Source organism: Engystomops pustulosus, chromosome 8 (genome assembly GCF_040894005.1).
Source record: "Engystomops pustulosus chromosome 8, aEngPut4.maternal, whole genome shotgun sequence".
NCBI lineage: Eukaryota > Metazoa > Chordata > Amphibia > Anura > Leptodactylidae > Engystomops > Engystomops pustulosus.
The window spans coordinates 7,476,016-7,495,207 of NC_092418.1; the positions used below are offsets into that span (position 1 = coordinate 7,476,016).

General features: G+C 57.8%; 1 protein-coding gene across 1 annotated transcript; it reads right to left on the reverse strand.

Annotated features, from left to right (window-relative positions):
• Positions 1–449: 449 nt before the first annotated feature.
• Positions 450–18,464, reverse strand: LOC140074500 (serine/threonine-protein kinase NLK2-like). Its single transcript, XM_072119461.1, is given in 12 exon segments — positions 450–2,404; positions 2,765–2,858; positions 2,949–3,147; positions 3,227–3,313; positions 4,025–4,126; positions 4,219–4,428; positions 6,309–6,394; positions 6,467–6,573; positions 13,887–13,942; positions 16,610–16,739; positions 18,132–18,213; positions 18,216–18,464. Coding segments are annotated over 12 exon segments (1,329 nt in total). The 5' UTR covers positions 18,343–18,464; the 3' UTR covers positions 450–2,355.
• Positions 18,465–19,192: the final 728 nt, after the last annotated feature.

Here is a 19,192-nt window from a genome sequence, read left to right on the forward strand (position 1 = left end):
GGGTGCGCGAGGGAGTCGGCTGCGGCGTAGATATTGGGGTGCGCGAGGGAGGCGGCTGCGGCGTAGATATTGGGGTGCGCGAGGGAGGCGGCTGCGGCGTAGATATTGGGGTGCGCGAGGGAGTCGGCTGCAGCTGCGGCGTAGATATTGGGGTGCGCGAGGGAGTCGGCTGCAGCTGCGGCGTAGATATTGGGGTGCGCGAGGGAGTCGGCTGCAGCGTAGATATTGGGGTGCGCAAGGGAGTCGGCTGCGGCGTAGATATTGGGGTGCGCGAGGGAGTCGGCTGCGGCGTAGATATTGGGGCGCAGGGAGGCGGCTGCAGCGTAGATATTGGGGTGCAGGGAGGCGGCTGCAGCAGCGGCGTGGATATTGGGGTGCAGGGAGGCGGCTGCAGCAGCGGTGTGGATATTGGGGTGCGGCTCCTCTGACAGACCACAGGACTCGTGCAGTAAAAGGCAGGACAGACTTTATTGAAGACGTCGGCTCAGACCAACAAACCTCAAATAAAACCTGAAGACGCTAAATTCAAGTTTTCAGGGATTCCGGGTTTTTTCACATTTAGGTAAATTAAAAGGAAAAAAATTCCACAAAATAAAAACATAAATCACATCTTAACAATAAAAAAAAATCATAATATAAAAGAAAACACTTACTGGAAGAGGTAGATTATTGAGTGGGTGCAGTGACACAAGTGACGCACGTCTGTACAGGATATAAGTTATCAAGAAATCCGTGAGAAAAGGAGAGAAATCAGCCAAAATCACCAGCGCCCCCTGGAGGAGGGAGCAGCACAACGCCGCCGCCAGCGCCCCCTAGAGGAGAGAGCAGCACAACGCCGCCGCCAGCGCCCCCTAGAGGAGAGAGCAGCACAACGCCGCCGCCAGCGCCCCCTAGAGGAGGGAGCAGCACAACGCCGCCGCCAGCGCCCCCTGGAGGAGAGAGCAGCACAACGCCGCCGCCAGCGCCCCCTGGAGGAGGGAGCCGCACAACGCCGCCGCCAGCGCCCCCTGGAGGAGGGAGCCGCACAACGCCGCCACCAGCGCCCCCTAGAGGAGGGAGCCGCACAACGCCGCCGCCAGCGCCCCCTAGAGGAGGGAGCCGCACAACGCCGCCGCCAGCGCCCCCTAGAGGAGGGAGCCGCACAACGCCGCCGCCAGCGCCCCCTAGAGGAGGGAGCCGCACAACGCCGCCACCAGCGCCCCCTAGAGGAGGGAGCCGCACAACGCCGCCGCCAGCGCCCCCTAGAGGAGGGAGCCGCACAACGCCGCCGCCAGCGCCCCCTAGAGGAGGGAGCCGCACAACGCCGCCGCCAGCGCCCCCTAGAGGAGGGAGCCGCACAACGCCGCCAGCACCGCCCCCCTAGAGGGGAGCCGCACAACGCCGCCGCCCCCTAGAGGAGAGCCGCACAACGCCCCCTAGAGGAGAGGAGCCGCACACCAGTGCTCCCTGTAGTGCATGAGACTGACCGCTGCAGGACCTGACAGCAGCCACCAGGTGTCAGCAGAGGGCGGTTGTGATCTGTGCAATCTGCAGCCACGGACATTGCACCAATCTCTGCGTACAATCTGCGTCTGTGCGGGGGAGGGGTAACATGTAGCCGCCTCTATAAGTATCTAGCACTGCAGTAACTGAGGACTTTTGGGCTGCTGCAAAAATAAATTAAAAACATGGTTTTAAAATTGTCCAGACCAAACAGCAGCAGCGACCACTAGAGGTCGCTGTAGCACTACCCCCGGTGACCACAGCCCCTGCGGGGGCAGTGCTGTGCCCTCACTCCATGATCAGCTCGCGACTCCCAGCATGCCATGCTCCAGGCCCCACCCCCCGGATACACAATGGCTGCCGCCATACGGTGGGAACAGAGAGAAGAATCCCCAATTTGAGGAATGGTGCAGAGACGCCTCTCCCATTGGTCACGCCCACAATATGGCCGCCTGGGGTGGATCGGGGGCGGGGCCAGTATTTTCACCGCTTTTCTCTCCTTTTAAAATCAGTAGAATAAATAAAACGCTTGTTTTGCACAGTTTTCCCGCTTGTGGGAGGAGCCAGGGAGGCGCCGGCACCGGTGTGGATACAGTCCGGGGGGCTCCGCACAGGCAGCAGTGACGAGGGGTCCGGACAAGGCAGAGGATCCTCCACATAGAAAATATTTACAGCGTCCTTTATCCGTGTAGACCCCTCGCCGATCACCGACACCCCCCCCCCCTCCCCGGGACCGCACAGGATTCTGGGTAACAGGGAAAACGTCCTCGGGCGAGAATAATGCAGCAGGAAAAGCTCCGGAGCGAGCGGGAGAGGAGGACGAGGACGACACTTCATGCTGAGGACCTGGAGGAGACTCCGGACGCCATCGCCTCATCTCTCCTCCTTCTTGGAGACCTTAGAGGAATGCCAGGCCGTGGATCTGGGGGAGATAAGGGGACAAGATGAGGGGGGAACAGGGAGGACCCCCAACCTGGAGGCAGGACCCCCAACCTGGAGGCAGGACCCCCAACCTGGAGGCAGGGGGGGGGGGGGGGGATGGAGGAGGCAGGACCTCGACCTATAGGCAGGGGGAGGAGGCAGGACCTCGACCTATAGGCAGGGGGAGGAGGAGGCAGGACCTCGACCTATAGGCAGGGGGAGGAGGATGGAGGAAGCAGGACCTCGACCTATAGGCAGGGGGAGGAGAAGGAGGAGGCAGGACCTTGACCTATAGGCAGGGGGAGGAGGATTGAGGACCCCAACCTGGAGGCAGGGGGAGGAGGATCCGGGGGCCACCTACCTGATGAATGTCTTGAATGCTGCGGAGTGCGGGTTGATACACAGCGGGGGCCGCTTGCCCTGTTGTTGGTCTGTGATGAAGCGATGGACCAGCTCTGCACCGAGAAACACGTCAGTCACAATGAGTGGGATCCGCGCCCCTGCACCCTAAGTAACCCCACCCATACACCCCTTAGGGCACTGACCTTTAACCTGCCAGACAGAGGTGAGGCTTTTCTCATACGAGTCATCGAAGCGGTCGCCGGCCGTGGGCTCAAAGTCTGCAGTGTAGACACGGCCCGAGGACACGGAGTAGCAGCAGTGACACATACAGGTGTGGTAGCGGAGCCGCCCCTCCTCCAGGTACGGGTGGGCCAGGGCGTCCTTCGCGGAGATCCTCTTCATCTGCAGATAACGGAGCGGTTATGAGAGCGCCGCCACATACACCCCCCCCCCTTGACACCCCCCGGACCCCGAAACTCACCGGATCAAACAGCAGCATCCGGCACAGGAGGTGAACGGCCTCATGGGTAGCTTCACCAGACAACATGTACAGGACCGAGAGCGATGGCTGCAGGAGAAGAGCGAGGGTGAAGGCTGATGTGTCACCACGGGATCCCAGCGCTACCCACACATTATAATATATGCACTCACAGGGAGGAATATTTCACAGCTCATGGAATGTAGAACAACATTGTGCAGCAGTGTCTGCTGTCCTCCTCAGTGTAGCCTGTACCTGCGCCGCTTATCCCTGCGAGTCCATAGTGTTGTAGACAGAGCGGCTTCACAAAGTGGAGGGGGGGGGGGGGGTTTAGCCGTTATCCCTTAGTACTCACACAGCACAGACCATACACATCATGTAACTGTTTCATTGTGGGTTTCTACTACTTATTACATGCTCCTCCATGTGATGAAAGCTGCCAGGCTACTCCCTATATACATCTCTGCATGTACACACTATCAAGTGTTCTGAGGATTTACTTGTATGAATCTCACTGGATCTGGTTGGTTCGTCCACCCTACGCCACCCCAATCATGTCACAGGTCGTCCAAACAAGGCACCGGTAACCCCTCTTATAACACATCTCCGGGGCCACTGACAAACCAGGAGGCCAGATGCTGGAGCAGTGGAAAGTGTCCTGCACCCTCCAGCACTTGCCCCCAAATTTCCAGTGGGCACCTTTGTTTTCATGTATCCTATAGCAACATCGAAAGTCACCCCACAAAAAACAAGCCCGACCGCAGAACATTCGGAAGTGTTAATGCCGGCGCTGGTTCTTACCGGCTTGTGTGGGCCGCGCAGGATGTGGGCTCGTGCTCCCTCGCAGGCGGAGCGCATGGCGGTAAGAGGCGGAGTCCCCAGGAGGTCGGTGATCAGGTCCAGCTGCCAGAGAAAAAACAAATGAGGGAACACGACGGAGTCAGCGCATCCGAGCAGCGTCGGCAGGACATCATAGAGCACAGGATGAGGCGCACCTGCTGGATGGGGCTCTGCGCCTGGAACAGGATCCTCCTCCCCAGCAGCTCAGCGAAGATGCAGCCCACGGACCAGATGTCGATGGCGTTCTGGTAGTGTCGGCTTCCCATCAGGATCTCGGGGGCGCGGTAATACTGGGTCACCACCTCCTGCGTCATGTGCTGCGACTCGTCCGGCTCCTCCACACGCGCCAGCCCAAAGTCACAGATCTGAGAGGGGAGAGAGACAACGCTGTGACCTCTGCACTGAGGGGGAGAGGGCAGAGCAAGGGGGGGGGGCAGCGCAGAGGGCGGAGCAGCAGAGCAAGGGGAGGGGGGGGCAGCGCAGAGGGCGGAGCAGCAGAGCAAGGGGGGGGGCAGCGCAGAGGGCGGAGCAGCAGAGCAAGGGGAGGGGGGGCAGCGCAGAGGGCGGAGCAGCAGAGCAAGGGGAGGGGGCAGCGCAGAGGGCGACGCAGCAGAGCAAGGGGAGGGGGCAGCGCAGAGGGCGGAGCAGCAGAGCAAGGGGAGGGGGCAGCGCAGAGGGCGGAGCAGCAGAGCAAGGGGAGGGGGCAGCGCAGAGGGCGACGCAGCAGAGCAAGGGGAGGGGTCAGCGCAGAGGGCGACGCAGCAGAGCAAGGGGAGGGGTCAGCGCAGAGGGCGACGCAGCAGAGCAAGGGGAGGGGTCAGCGCAGAGGGCGACGCAGCAGAGCAAGGGGGGGGCAGCGCAGAGGGCGGAGCAGCAGAGCAAGGGGAGGGGGCAGCGCAGAGGGCGACGCGGCAGAGCAAGGGGGGCAGCGCAGAGGGCGCCGCGGCAGAGCAAGGAGGGGGCAGCGCAGAGGGCGACGCGGCAGAGCAAGGGGAGGGGGCAGCGCAGAGGGCGACGCGGCAGAGCAAGGGGGGGCAGCGCAGAGGGCGGAGCGGCAGAGCAAGGGGGGGGCAGCGCAGAGGGCGACGCAGCAGAGCAAGGTGAGGGGTCAGCGCAGAGGGCGACGCAGCAGAGCAAGGGGGGGGGGCAGCGCAGAGGGCGGAGCAGCAGAGCAAGGGGGGGGGAGCGCAGAGGGCGGAGCAGCAGAGCAAGGGGAGGGGGCAGCGCAGAGGGCGACGCAGCAGAGCAAGGGGGGGGCAGCGCAGAGGGCGCCGCAGCAGAGCAAGGGGAGGGGGCAGCGCAGAGGGCGCCGCAGCAGAGCAAGGGGGGGCAGCGCAGAGGGCGGAGCAGCAGAGCAAGGGGGGGGGCAGCGCAGAGGGCGACACAGCAGAGCAAGGGGGGGGGCAGCGCAGAGGGCGACACAGCAGAGCAAGGGGGGGGGCAGCGCAGAGGGCGACACAGCAGAGCAAGTGGGGGGCAGCGCAGAGGGCGACACAGCAGAGCAAGGTCGGGGGCAGCGCAGAGGGCGACACAGCAGAGCAAGGTCGGGGGCAGCGCAGAGGGCGACACAGCAGAGCAAGGTCGGGGGCAGCGCAGAGGGCGACACAGCAGAGCAAGGGGAGGGGTCAGAGCAAGGGGTTGGGAGGCAGCGCAGGGGTTGGGAGGCAGCGCAGGGGTTGGGAGGCAGCGCAGGGGTTGGGAGGCAGCGCAGGGGTTGGGAGGCAGCGCAGGGGTTGGGAGGCAGCGCAGGGGTTGGGAGGCAGCGCAGGGGTTGGGAGGCAGCGCAGGGGTTGGGAGGCAGCGCAGGGGTTGGGAGGCAGCGCAGGGGTTGGGAGGCAGCGCAGGGGTTGGGAGGCAGCGCAGGGGTTGGGAGGCAGCGCAGGGGTTGGGAGGCAGCGCAGGGGTTGGGAGGCAGCGCAGGGGTTGGGAGGCAGCGCAGGGGTTGGGAGGCAGCGCAGGGGTTGGGAGGCAGCGCAGGGGTTGGGAGGCAGCGCAGGGGTTGGGAGGCAGCGCAGGGGTTGGGAGGCAGCGCAGGGGTTGGGAGGCAGCGCAGGGGTTGGGAGGCAGCGCAGGGGTTGGGAGGCAGCGCAGGGGTTGGGAGGCAGCGCAGGGGTTGGGAGGCAGCGCAGGGGTTGGGAGGCAGCGCAGGGGTTGGGAGGCAGCGCAGGGGTTGGGAGGCAGCGCAGGGGTTGGGAGGCAGCGCAGGGGTTGGGAGGCAGCGCAGGGGTTGGGAGGCAGCGCCAACCTTTAGCACACAGTTGCTGTTCACAAGTAGGTTCCCCGGTTTGATGTCTCGATGCAGGATCCCGGCCGAGTGGAGATACTTCAGCCCTGAAGGGAACACAAGGGTTAATAGCGGCCAGACCCCCTGCCCCTCACCCCGCCGGACCCCCTGCCCCTCACCTCGTAGTATCTGGTAGAGGAAGACCTTGATGTGGTCTGCGCTGAGCGGCTGGGGGGACACGATGACTTTGTGCAGGTCCGTCTGCATCAGTTCTGTGATTACGTATCTGACGGAGGACGCGGTCAAGGTCAAAGGCGAAACAGAGTAACAAACCCGCAGCTCATGACCCCCTGACCCCGAGACCGGCATTTGTCAGCCATATTGGTTCTCACGTAGCAATATTATCTGTCACCGGGTCACCCAGAGGCTCCTCCCACTCCCGTTGCAGAGAATGCTGGGAAACTGATGTCATCAAGGACGAGGAGCCAATGCCCCCCCCCCCCCCCAAAAAAAAAAAACTGCAGGAGGAGACGCCCCCCATGACAGAAGCAGAATCCAACGTCTGAGCATGTGCGATGTTAGTAGCAGCAGGACTGTGGAATAGGGACTCATGTTCCAAGATTCCTCACACTGCTGTGCTCTGAGATCACTCAGCAGCCGCTACAGATTTTACTCACAGGAAAAGTGAGGAGCAACCCAAGTAAAATGCTGGAATATAAATCCATATATCACAGTTCTGCTGCTACAAACAACACACAACTCTCCAAGGAAAATATCCAACACTGGCTGTAGAGCACAGAACACAGCAGTGTGAGGACTTGGAAAAGCGATAATCCTGGAATACATCGTAAATCCATTTATCACAGTCCTGCTGCTACCAACATACATAAAGGTCCGATTACACGTCTCTCCAAGGACAATACATAACGCTGGATACAAAGAGCACAGCAGTGTGAGGACGCTCTCCCAGTGCACTTAAAGAAGCTACAGACTGGGAATATTAATCTATATATCACAGTCCTGCAGCTACTAACATATACAAAGGTCTGATTACACATCTCTGTAGAATGCTACATAACACTGTTTGCAGAGAGCACAGAGCACAGCAGTGTGAGGTCTGATTACACATCTCTCCAGGGACAATACATAACACTGGCTTCAGAGAGCAGAGAGCACAGCAGTGTGAGGACTGATTACACATCTCTCCAGGGACAATACATTACACTGGCTGCAGAGAGTACAGAGCACAGCAGTGTGAGGTCTGATTACACATCTCTCCAGGGACAATACATAACACTGGCTGCAGAGAGCACAGAGCACAGCAGTGTGAGGTCTGGTTACACATGTCTCCAGGGATAATACATAACACTGGCTGCAGAGAGCACAGAGCACAGCAGTGTGAGGTCTGGTTACACATCTCTCCAGGGACAATACATAACACTGGCTGCAGAGAGCACAGAGCACAGCAGTGTGAGGTCTGATTACACATCTCTCCAGGGACAATACATAACACTGGCTGCAGAGAGCAGAGAGCACAGCAGTGTGAGGACTGATTACACATCTCTCCAGGGACAATACATTACACTGGCTACAGAGAGCACAGAGCACAGCAGTGTGAGGTCTGATTACACATCTCTCCAGGGACAATACATAACACTGGCTGCAGAGAGCACAGAGCACAGCAGTGTGAGGTCTGATTACACATCTCTCCAGGGACAGTACATAACACTGGCTGCAGAGAGCACAGAGCACAGCAGTGTGAGGTCTGATTACACATCTCTCCAGGGACAATACATAACACTGGCTGCAGAGAGCACAGAGCACAGCAGTGTGAGGTCTGATTACACATCTCTCCAGGGACAATACATAACACTGGCTGCAGAGAGCACAGAGCACAGCAGTGTGAGGTCTGATTACACATCTCTCCGGATATAGTACATAACACTGGCTGCAGAGAGCACAGAGCACAGCAGTGTGAGGTCTGATTACACATCTCTCCAGGGACAATACATAACACTGGCTTCAGAGAGCACAGCAGTGTGAGGTCTGGTTACACATCTCTCCGGATATAGTACATAACACTGGCTGCAGAGAGCACAGAGCACAGCAGTGTGAGGTCGGATTACACATCTCTCCGGATATAGTACATAACACTGGCTGCAGAGAGCACAGAGCACAGCAGTGTGAGGTCTGATTACACATCTCTCCAGGGACAATACATAACACTGGCTGCAGAGAGCAGAGAGCACAGCAGTGTGAGGACTGATTACACATCTCTCCAGGGACAATACATTACACTGGCTACAGAGAGCACAGAGCACAGCAGTGTGAGGTCTGATTACACATCTCTCCAGGGACAATACATAACACTGGCTGCAGAGAGCACAGAGCACAGCAGTGTGAGGTCTGATTACACATCTCTCCAGGGACAGTACATAACACTGGCTGCAGAGAGCACAGAGCACAGCAGTGTGAGGTCTGATTACACATCTCTCCAGGGACAATACATAACACTGGCTGCAGAGAGCACAGAGCACAGCAGTGTGAGGTCTGATTACACATCTCTCCAGGGACAATACATAACACTGGCTGCAGAGAGCACAGAGCACAGCAGTGTGAGGTCTGATTACACATGTCTCCAGGGACAATACATAACACTGGCTGCAGAGAGCACAGCAGTGTGAGGTCTGATTACACATCTCTCCGGATATAGTACATAACACTGGCTGCAGAGAGCACAGAGCACAGCAGTGTGAGGTATGATTACACATCTCTCCAGGGACAATACATAACACTGGCTGCAGAGAGCACAGAGCACAGCAGTGTGAGGTCTGATTACACATCTCTCCAGGGACAATACATAACACTGGCTTCAGAGAGCACAGAGCACAGCAGCGTGAGGTCTGATTACACATCTCTCCAGGGACAATACATAACACTGGCTGCAGAGAGCACAGAGCACAGCAGTGTGAGGTCTGATTACACATCTCTCCAGGGACAATACATAACACTGGCTGCAGAGAGCACAGAGCACAGCAGCGTGAGGTCTGATTACACATCTCTCCAGGGACAATACATAACACTGGCTGCAGAGAGCACAGAGCACAGCAGCGTGAGGTCTGATTACACATCTCTCCAGGGACAATACATAACACTGGCTGCAGAGAGCACAGAGCACAGCAGTGTGAGGCATGATTACACATCTCTCCAGGGACAATACATAACACTGGCTGCAGAGAGCACAGAGCACAGCAGTGTGAGGTCTGATTACACATCTCTCCAGGGACAATACATAACACTGGCTGCAGAGAGCACAGAGCACAGCAGCGTGAGGTCTGATTACACATCTCTCCAGGGACAATACATAACACTGGCTGCAGAGAGCACAGAGCACAGCAGTGTGAGGTCTGATTACACATCTCTCCAGGGACAATACATAACACTGGCTTCAGAGAGCACAGCAGTGTGAGGTCTGGTTACACATCTCTCCGGATATAGTACATAACACTGGCTGCAGAGAGCACAGAGCACAGCAGTGTGAGGTCGGATTACACATCTCTCCGGATATAGTACATAACACTGGCTGCAGAGAGCACAGAGCACAGCAGTGTGAGGTCTGATTACACATCTCTCCAGGGACAATACATAACACTGGCTTCAGAGAGCACAGCAGTGTGAGGTCTGGTTACACATCTCTCCGGATATAGTACATAACACTGGCTGCAGAGAGCACAGAGCACAGCAGTGTGAGGTCGGATTACACATCTCTCCGGATATAGTACATAACACTGGCTGCAGAGAGCACAGAGCACAGCAGTGTGAGGTCGGATTACACATCTCTCCGGATATAGTACATAACACTGGCTGCAGAGAGCACAGAGCACAGCAGTGTGAGGTCTGATTACACATCTCTCCAGGGATAATACGTAACTGGCTGCAGGGAGCACAGCAGTGTGAGGTCTGATTACACATCTCTCCAGGGACAATACATAACACTGGCTTCAGAGAGCACAGAGCACAGCAGTGTGAGGTCTGATTACACATCCCTCCAGAGACATTACATAACACTGGCTGCACAGAGCACAGCAGTGTGAGGTCTGATTACACATCTCTCCAGGGACAATACATAACACTGGCTGCAGAGAGCACAGAGCACAGCAGTGTGAGGTCTGATTACACATCTCTCCAGGGACAATACATAACACTGGCTGCAGAGAGCACAGAACACAGCAGTGTGAGGTCTGATTACACATCTCCCCAGGGACAATACATAACACTGGCTGCAGAGAGCACAGAGCACAGCAGTGTGAGGTCTGATTACACATCTCTCCAGGGACAATACATAACACTGGCTGCAGAGAGCACAGAGCACAGCAGAGTGAGGTCTGATTACACATCTCTCCAGGTACAATACATAACACTGGCTGCAGAGAGCACAGAGCACAGCAGTGTGAGGTCTGATTACACATCTCTCCAGGGACAATACATAACACTGGCTGCAGAGAGCACAGAGCACAGCAGTGTGAGGTCTGATTACACATCTCTCCAGGGACAGTACATAACACTGGCTGCAGAGAGCACAGAGCACAGCAGTGTGAGGTCTGATTACACATCTCTCCAGGGACAATACATAACACTGGCTGCAGAGAGCACAGAGCACAGCAGTGTGAGGTCTGATTACACATCTCTCCAGGGACAATACATAACACTGGCTGCAGAGAGCACAGAGCACAGCAGTGTGAGGTCTGATTACACATCTCTCCAGGGACAATACATAACACTGGCTGCAGAGAGCACAGAGCACAGCAGTGTGAGGTCTGATTACACATCTCTCCAGGGACAATACATAACACTGGCTGCAGAGAGCACAGAGCACAGCAGTGTGAGGTCTGATTACACATCTCTCCAGGGACAATACATAACACTGGCTGCAGAGAGCACAGAGCACAGCAGTGTGAGGTCTGATTACACATCTCTCCAGGGACAGTACATAACACTGGCTGCAGAGAGCACAGAGCACAGCAGTGTGAGGTATGATTACACATCTCTCCAGGGACAGTACACAACACTGGCTGCAGAGAGCACAGAGCACAGAGCACAGCAGTGTGAGGTCTGATTACACATCTCTCCAGGGACAATACATAACACTGGCTGCAGAGAGCACAGAACACAGCAGTGTGAGGTCTGATTACACATCTCCCCAGGGACAATACATAACACTGGCTGCAGAGAGCACAGAGCACAGCAGTGTGAGGTCTGATTACACATCTCTCCAGGGACAATACATAACACTGGCTGCAGAGAGCACAGAGCACAGCAGAGTGAGGTCTGATTACACATCTCTCCAGGTACAATACATAACACTGGCTGCAGAGAGCACAGAGCACAGCAGTGTGAGGTCTGATTACACATCTCTCCAGGGACAATACATAACACTGGCTGCAGAGAGCACAGAGCACAGCAGTGTGAGGTCTGATTACACATCTCTCCAGGGACAGTACATAACACTGGCTGCAGAGAGCACAGAGCACAGCAGTGTGAGGTCTGATTACACATCTCTCCAGGGACAATACATAACACTGGCTGCAGAGAGCACAGAGCACAGCAGTGTGAGGTCTGATTACACATCTCTCCAGGGACAATACATAACACTGGCTGCAGAGAGCACAGAGCACAGCAGTGTGAGGTCTGATTACACATCTCTCCAGGGACAATACATAACACTGGCTGCAGAGAGCACAGAGCACAGCAGTGTGAGGTCTGATTACACATCTCTCCAGGGACAATACATAACACTGGCTGCAGAGAGCACAGAGCACAGCAGTGTGAGGTCTGATTACACATCTCTCCAGGGACAATACATAACACTGGCTGCAGAGAGCACAGAGCACAGCAGTGTGAGGTCTGATTACACATCTCTCCAGGGACAGTACATAACACTGGCTGCAGAGAGCACAGAGCACAGCAGTGTGAGGTATGATTACACATCTCTCCAGGGACAGTACACAACACTGGCTGCAGAGAGCACAGAGCACAGAGCACAGCAGTGTGAGGCATGATTACACATCTCTCCAGGGACAATACATAACACTGGCTGCAGAGAGCACAGAGCACAGCAGTGTGAGGTCTGATTACACATCTCTCCAGGGACAATACATAACACTGGCTGCAGAGAGCACAGAGCACAGCAGTGTGAGGTCAGATTACACATCTCTCCAGGGACAATACATAACACTGGCTGCAGAGAGCACAGAGCACAGCAGTGTGAGGTCTGATTACACATCTCTCCAGGGACAATACATAACACTGGCTGCAGAGAGCACAGAGCACAGCAGTGTGAGGACTGATTACACATCTCTCCAGGGACAATACATAACACTGGCTGCAGAGAGCACAGAGCACAGCAGTGTGAGGTCTGATTACACATCTCTCCAGGGACAATACATAACACTGGCTGCAGAGAGCACAGAGCACAGCAGTGTGAGGTCTGATTACACATCTCTCCAGGGACAATACATAACACTGGCTGCAGAGAGCACAGAGCACAGCAGTGTGAGGTCTGATTACACATCTCTCCAGGGACAATACATAACACTGGCTGCAGAGAGCACAGAGCACAGCAGTGTGAGGTCTGATTACACATCTCTCCAGGGACAATACATAACACTGGCTGCAGAGAGCACAGAGCACAGCAGTGTGAGGTCTGATTACACATCTCTCCAGGGACAATACATAACACTGGCTGCAGAGAGCACAGAGCACAGCAGTGTGAGGTCTGATTACACATCTCTCCAGGGACAGTACATAACACTGGCTGCAGAGAGCACAGAGCACAGCAGTGTGAGGTATGATTACACATCTCTCCAGGGACAGTACACAACACTGGCTGCAGAGAGCACAGAGCACAGAGCACAGCAGTGTGAGGCATGATTACACATCTCTCCAGGGACAATACATAACACTGGCTGCAGAGAGCACAGAGCACAGCAGTGTGAGGTCTGATTACACATCTCTCCAGGGACAATACATAACACTGGCTGCAGAGAGCACAGAGCACAGCAGTGTGAGGTCAGATTACACATCTCTCCAGGGACAATACATAACACTGGCTGCAGAGAGCACAGAGCACAGCAGTGTGAGGTCTGATTACACATCTCTCCAGGGACAATACATAACACTGGCTGCAGAGAGCACAGAGCACAGCAGTGTGAGGACTGATTACACATCTCTCCAGGGACAATACATAACACTGGCTGCAGAGAGCACAGAGCACAGCAGTGTGAGGTCTGATTACACATCTCTCCAGGGACAATACATAACACTGGCTGCAGAGAGCACAGAGCACAGCAGTGTGAGGCAGGATCATCACTAGAGACAATACATAGCACCGTGTAGCCTGTATGGCCTTAGGAAGCTACTAGCGCACGTCTCCCTACTGTCCCGTTACAATGTATCGGCTTGATGTTCGGAGGATTCTGGATACATTGTAACAAAGCAGCGGATCAACAATCTTGAGCCACAGGTCACAATTCCCCTAGCGGGCACCTCCAGCGCCCCCCGACTGCGCCCAGCACCCCCCATCCGGATGAGTCAGGATACATCTCCTCGAAGCAGTCGATCTGTGGCGGCTGCAGGATGTCGAGGGCGGACAGGACCTGCAGAGCAAGACAGAGGATTAATGGGTGACCTGCGCCCACCCTGCCCCCAACCACAGCGAGCACCCATCTCTACCCAACCCGGGCGCAGCACAACATACAGCACCTACAGGGTTAATTGTCCCAAAAGTTCTTCATCCACCCAGAGCTGTACCAGGCTCAACCTCAGGGAGAACGGCCATAAAACCCTGTACACCCCCCAGAGGGAGGTCCTACCCCATAACCCACCACATACCACCCCCAGAGGGAGGTCCCTACCCCATAACCCACCACATCCACCCCCCAGAGGGAGGTCCTACCCATAACCCACCACATCCACCCCCCAGAGGGAGGTCCTACCCCTTAACCCACCACATCCACCCCCCAGAGGGAGGTCCTACCCCATAACCCACCACATCCACCCCCCAGAGGGAGGTCCTACCCCATAACCCACCACATCCACCCCCCAGAGGGAGGTCCTACCCATAACCCACCACATCCACCCCCCAGAGGGAGGTCCTACCCCATAACCCACCACATCCACCCCCCAGAGGGAGTCCTACCCCATAACCCACCACATCCACCCCCAGAGGGAGGTCCTACCCCATAACCCACCACATCCACCCCCCAGAGGGAGGTCCTACCCCATAACCCACCACATCCACCCCCCAGAGGGAGGTCCTACCCCATAACCCACCACATCCACCCCCCAGAGGGAGGTCCTACCCCATAACCCACCCACATCCACCCCCCAGAGGGAGGTCCTACCCCATAACCCACCACATCCACCCCCCAGAGGGAGGTCCTACCCCATAACCCACCACATCCACCCCCCAGAGGGAGGTCCTACCCCATAACCCACCACATCCACCCCCCAGAGGGAGGTCCTACCCCATAACCCACCACATCCACCCCCCAGAGGGAGGTCCTACCCCATAACCCACCACATCCACCCCCCAGAGGGAGGTCCTACCCCATAACCCACCACATCCACCCCCAGAGGGGGTCCTACCCCATAACCCACCACATCCACCCCCCAGAGGGAGGTCCTACCCCATAACCCACCACATCCACCCCCCAGAGGGAGGTCCTACCCCATAACCCCACACATCCACCCCCCAGAGGAGGTCCCTACCCCCATAAACCCACCACATCACCCCCCAGAGGGAGGTCCTACCCATAACCCACCACATCCACCCCCCAGAGAGGTCCTACCCCATAACCCACCACATCCACCCCCAGAGGGAGGTCCTACCCCATAACCCACCACATCCACCCCCCAGAGGGAGGTCCTACCCCATAACCCACCACATCCACCCCCCAGAGGGAGGTCCTACCCCATAACCCACCACATCCACCCCCCAGAGGGAGGTCCTACCCCATAACCCACCACATCCACCCCCCAGAGGGAGGTCCTACCAAATAACCCACCACATCCACCCCCCAGAGGGATGTCCTACCCCATAACCCACCACATCCACCCCCCAGAGGGAGGTCCTACCCCTAACCCACCACATCCACCCCCCAGAGGGAGGTCCTACCCCATAACCCACCCACATCCACCCCCCAGAGGGAGGTCCTACCCCATAACCCACCACATCCACCCCCCAGAGGGAGGTCCTACCCCATAACCCACCACATCCACCCCCCAGAGGGAGGTCCTACCCCATAACCCACCACATCCACCCCCCAGAGGGAGGTCCTACCCATAACCCACCACATCCACCCCCCAGAGGGAGGTCCTACCCCATAACCCACCACATCCACCCCCCAGAGGGAGGTCCTACCCCATAACCCACCACATCCACCCCCCAGAGGGAGGTCCTACCCCATAACCCACCACATCCACCCCCCAGAGGGAGGTCCTACCCCATAACCCACCACATCCACCCCCCAGAGGAGGTCCTACCCCATAACCCACCACATCCACCCCCCAGAGGGAGGTCCTACCCATAACCCACCACATCCACCCCCCAGAGGGAGGTCCTACCCCATAACCCACCACATCCACCCCCCCAGAGGGAGGTCCTACCCCATAACCCACCACATCCACCCCCAGAGGGAGGTCCTACCCCATAACCCACCACATCCACCCCCAGAGGGAGGTCCTACCCATAACCCACACATCCACCCCCCAGAGGGAGGTCCTACCCCATAACCCACCACATCCACCCCCCAGAGGAGGTCCTACCCCATAACCCACCACATCCACCCCCAGAGGGAGGTCCTACCCCATAACCCACCACATACCACCCCCCAGAGGGAGGTCCTACCCCATAACCCACCACATCCACCCCCCAGAGGGAGGTCCTACCCCATAACCCACCACATCCACCCCCCAGAGGGAGGTCCTACCCAAAACCCACCACATCCACCCCCCAGAGGGAGGTCCTACCCCATAACCCACCACATCCACCCCCCAGAGGGAGGTCCTACCCCATAACCCACCACATCCACCCCCCAGAGGGAGGTCCTACCCCATAACCCACCACATCCACCCCCAGAGGGAGGTCCTACCCCATAACCCACCACATCCACCCCCCAGAGGGAGGTCCTACCCCATAACCCACCACATCCACCCCCCAGAGGAGGTACTACCCATAACCCACCACATCCACCCCCCAGAGGTACTACCCCATAACCCACCACATCCACCCCCCAGAGGTACTACCCCATACTGCCCCTTACATTATCATGCTTGAAGAAGCAGAGCATCTTGAGCTCCCTGAAGACCCGCTTACACGACACCAGGTTCTGGAAGACATTGGGCATCTTCTTCAGGGCGACGCGTTTGCCATCTCGAGGATCCGTCACTGACCTGCAGAACACGGGGGGAGGAGTCAGGTACTAACATAGGGGGGCACCCAGGGTACAGGGGGGCGGCACCAACCCGGGGACAGGATGATGTGTAACAAGCTCCGACACCCACCAGACCAGACCGGACCGGACCTCTGCCCCGCTACTACAGATCAGACATCGCCGGCACCAGAGGGGCTGCACCCCCTACATACCCCACTGTACCCCAACATACACTGCCCTGTATCCCCACACACCCCTCTGTATCACCCTGCTCCCCCTCATACGTGCCCCTGCTCCCCCTTATAGGTGCCCCTGCTCCCCCTTGTACCCCCTCATACGTGCCCCTGAACCCCCTCATACGTGCCCCTGAACCCCCTTATAGGTGCCCCTGCTCCCCCCTGTACCCCCTCATACGTGCCCCTGTACCCCCTCATACGTGCCCCAGCTCCCCCCCTGCACCCCCTCATACGTGCCCCTGCACCCCCTCATACGTGCCCCTGCACCCCCCTGTACCCCCTCATACGTGCCCCTGCACCCCCTCATACGTGCCCCTGTTCCCCCCTGTACCCCCTCATACGTGCCCCTGCACCCCCTCATACGTGCCCCTGCTCCCCCCTGTACCCCCTCATACGTGCCCCAGCTCCCCCCGTACCCCCTCATACGTGCCCCAGCTCCCCCCTGCACCCCCTCATACGTGCCCCTGCACCCCCTCATACGTGCCCCTGCTCCCCCCTGTACCCCCTCATACGTGCCCCTGCACCCCCTCATACGTGCCCCTGCTCCCCCCTGCACCCCCTCATAGGTGCCCCTGCTCCCCCTGCACCCCCTCATACGTGCCCCTGCTCCCCCTCATACGTGCCCCTGCTCCCCCCTGCACCCCCTCATACGTGCCCCTGCACCCCCCCATACGTGCCCCTGCTCCCCCTGCACCCCTCATACGTTGCCCCTGCACCCCCTCATACGTGCCCCTGATCCCCCTTATAGGTGCCCCTGATCCCCCCTGTACCCCCTCATACGTGCCCCTGCACCCCTCATACGTGCCCCTGCACCCCCTCATACGTGCCCCTGCACCCCTCATACGTGCCCCTGATCCCCCCTGTACCCCCTCATACGTGCCCCTGCACCCCCTCATACGTGCCCCTGCTCCCCCTTATAGGTGCCCCTGCTCCCCCCTCATAGGTGCCCCTGCACCCCCTTATAGGTGCCCCTGCTCCCCCTGTACCCCCTCATACGTGCCCCAGCTCCCCCCCTGTACCCCCTCATACGTGCCCCCTGCACCCCCTCATACGCTGCCCAGCTCCCCCCCTGTACCCCTCATACGTGCCCCAGCTCCCCCCCTGTACCCCCTCATACGTGCCCCAGCTCCCCCCCTGTACCCCCTCATACGTGCCCCTGCCCCTCCCCCACTCACCAGACGACCCCGAAGGCTCCGTATCCTATGGGGCGGTCGGGCTCGGGCTCCCCGCCGCAGTGTGTGGCCCCGGGTGTTGGGGGGCCCCGGCTCCTCCCCCGCTGGCGGCGCCGTTGTGACAGTAGAACTTGTGGCCGAGGGGCTGCGGGATGATCCCCCCGAAGACCCCGGAGCAGAGCGGAGCCGAGCGGCCGGGGCCCGGGAACGACATGACCGGACACCGCGGCCGCACACACGGGGGTCCCTGCTCCTGCTGCCCCGGAGACCCCGTGCTGCATCAGCTGGAACAATGCGGCCTCCCGGCGTGCACCGCGGCTTAAAAGGGAACGTAACTCCCCCCCCTACATCAGCAGCAGAGACACAGGGAGGGAGGGGTATACAGCTATATACTGCTATATACTGCTATACACTGCTATACACTGCTATACACAGGGAGGGAGGGGTATACAGCTATATACAGCTATATACTGCTATACACTGCTATACACAGGGAGGGGAGGGGTATACAGCTATATACAGAGCTATATACTGCTATACACAGGGAGGGGAGGGGTATACAGCTATATACAGAGCTATATACTGCTATACACAGGTAGGGGAGGGGTATACAGCTATATACAGAGCTATATATTGCTATACACAGGGAGGGGAGGGGTATACAGCTATATACAGAGCTATATACTGGTATACACAGGGAGGGGAGGGGGTATACAGCTATATACAGAGCTATATACTGCTATACACAGGGAGGGGAGGGGTATACAGCTATATACTGCTATACACAGGGAGGGGAGGGGTATACAGCTATATACAGCTATATACAGAGCTATATACTGCTATACACAGGGAGGGGAGGGGTATACAGCTATATACAGAGCTATATACTGCTATACACAGGGAGGGGATGGGTATACAGCTATATACTGCTATATACAGCTATACACTGCGAGGGGAGGGTATACAGCTATATACAGAGCTATACACTGCGCTATATACAGGGAGGGGAGCGGTATACAGCTATATACTGCTATACACAGGGAGGGGAAGGGTATACAGCTATA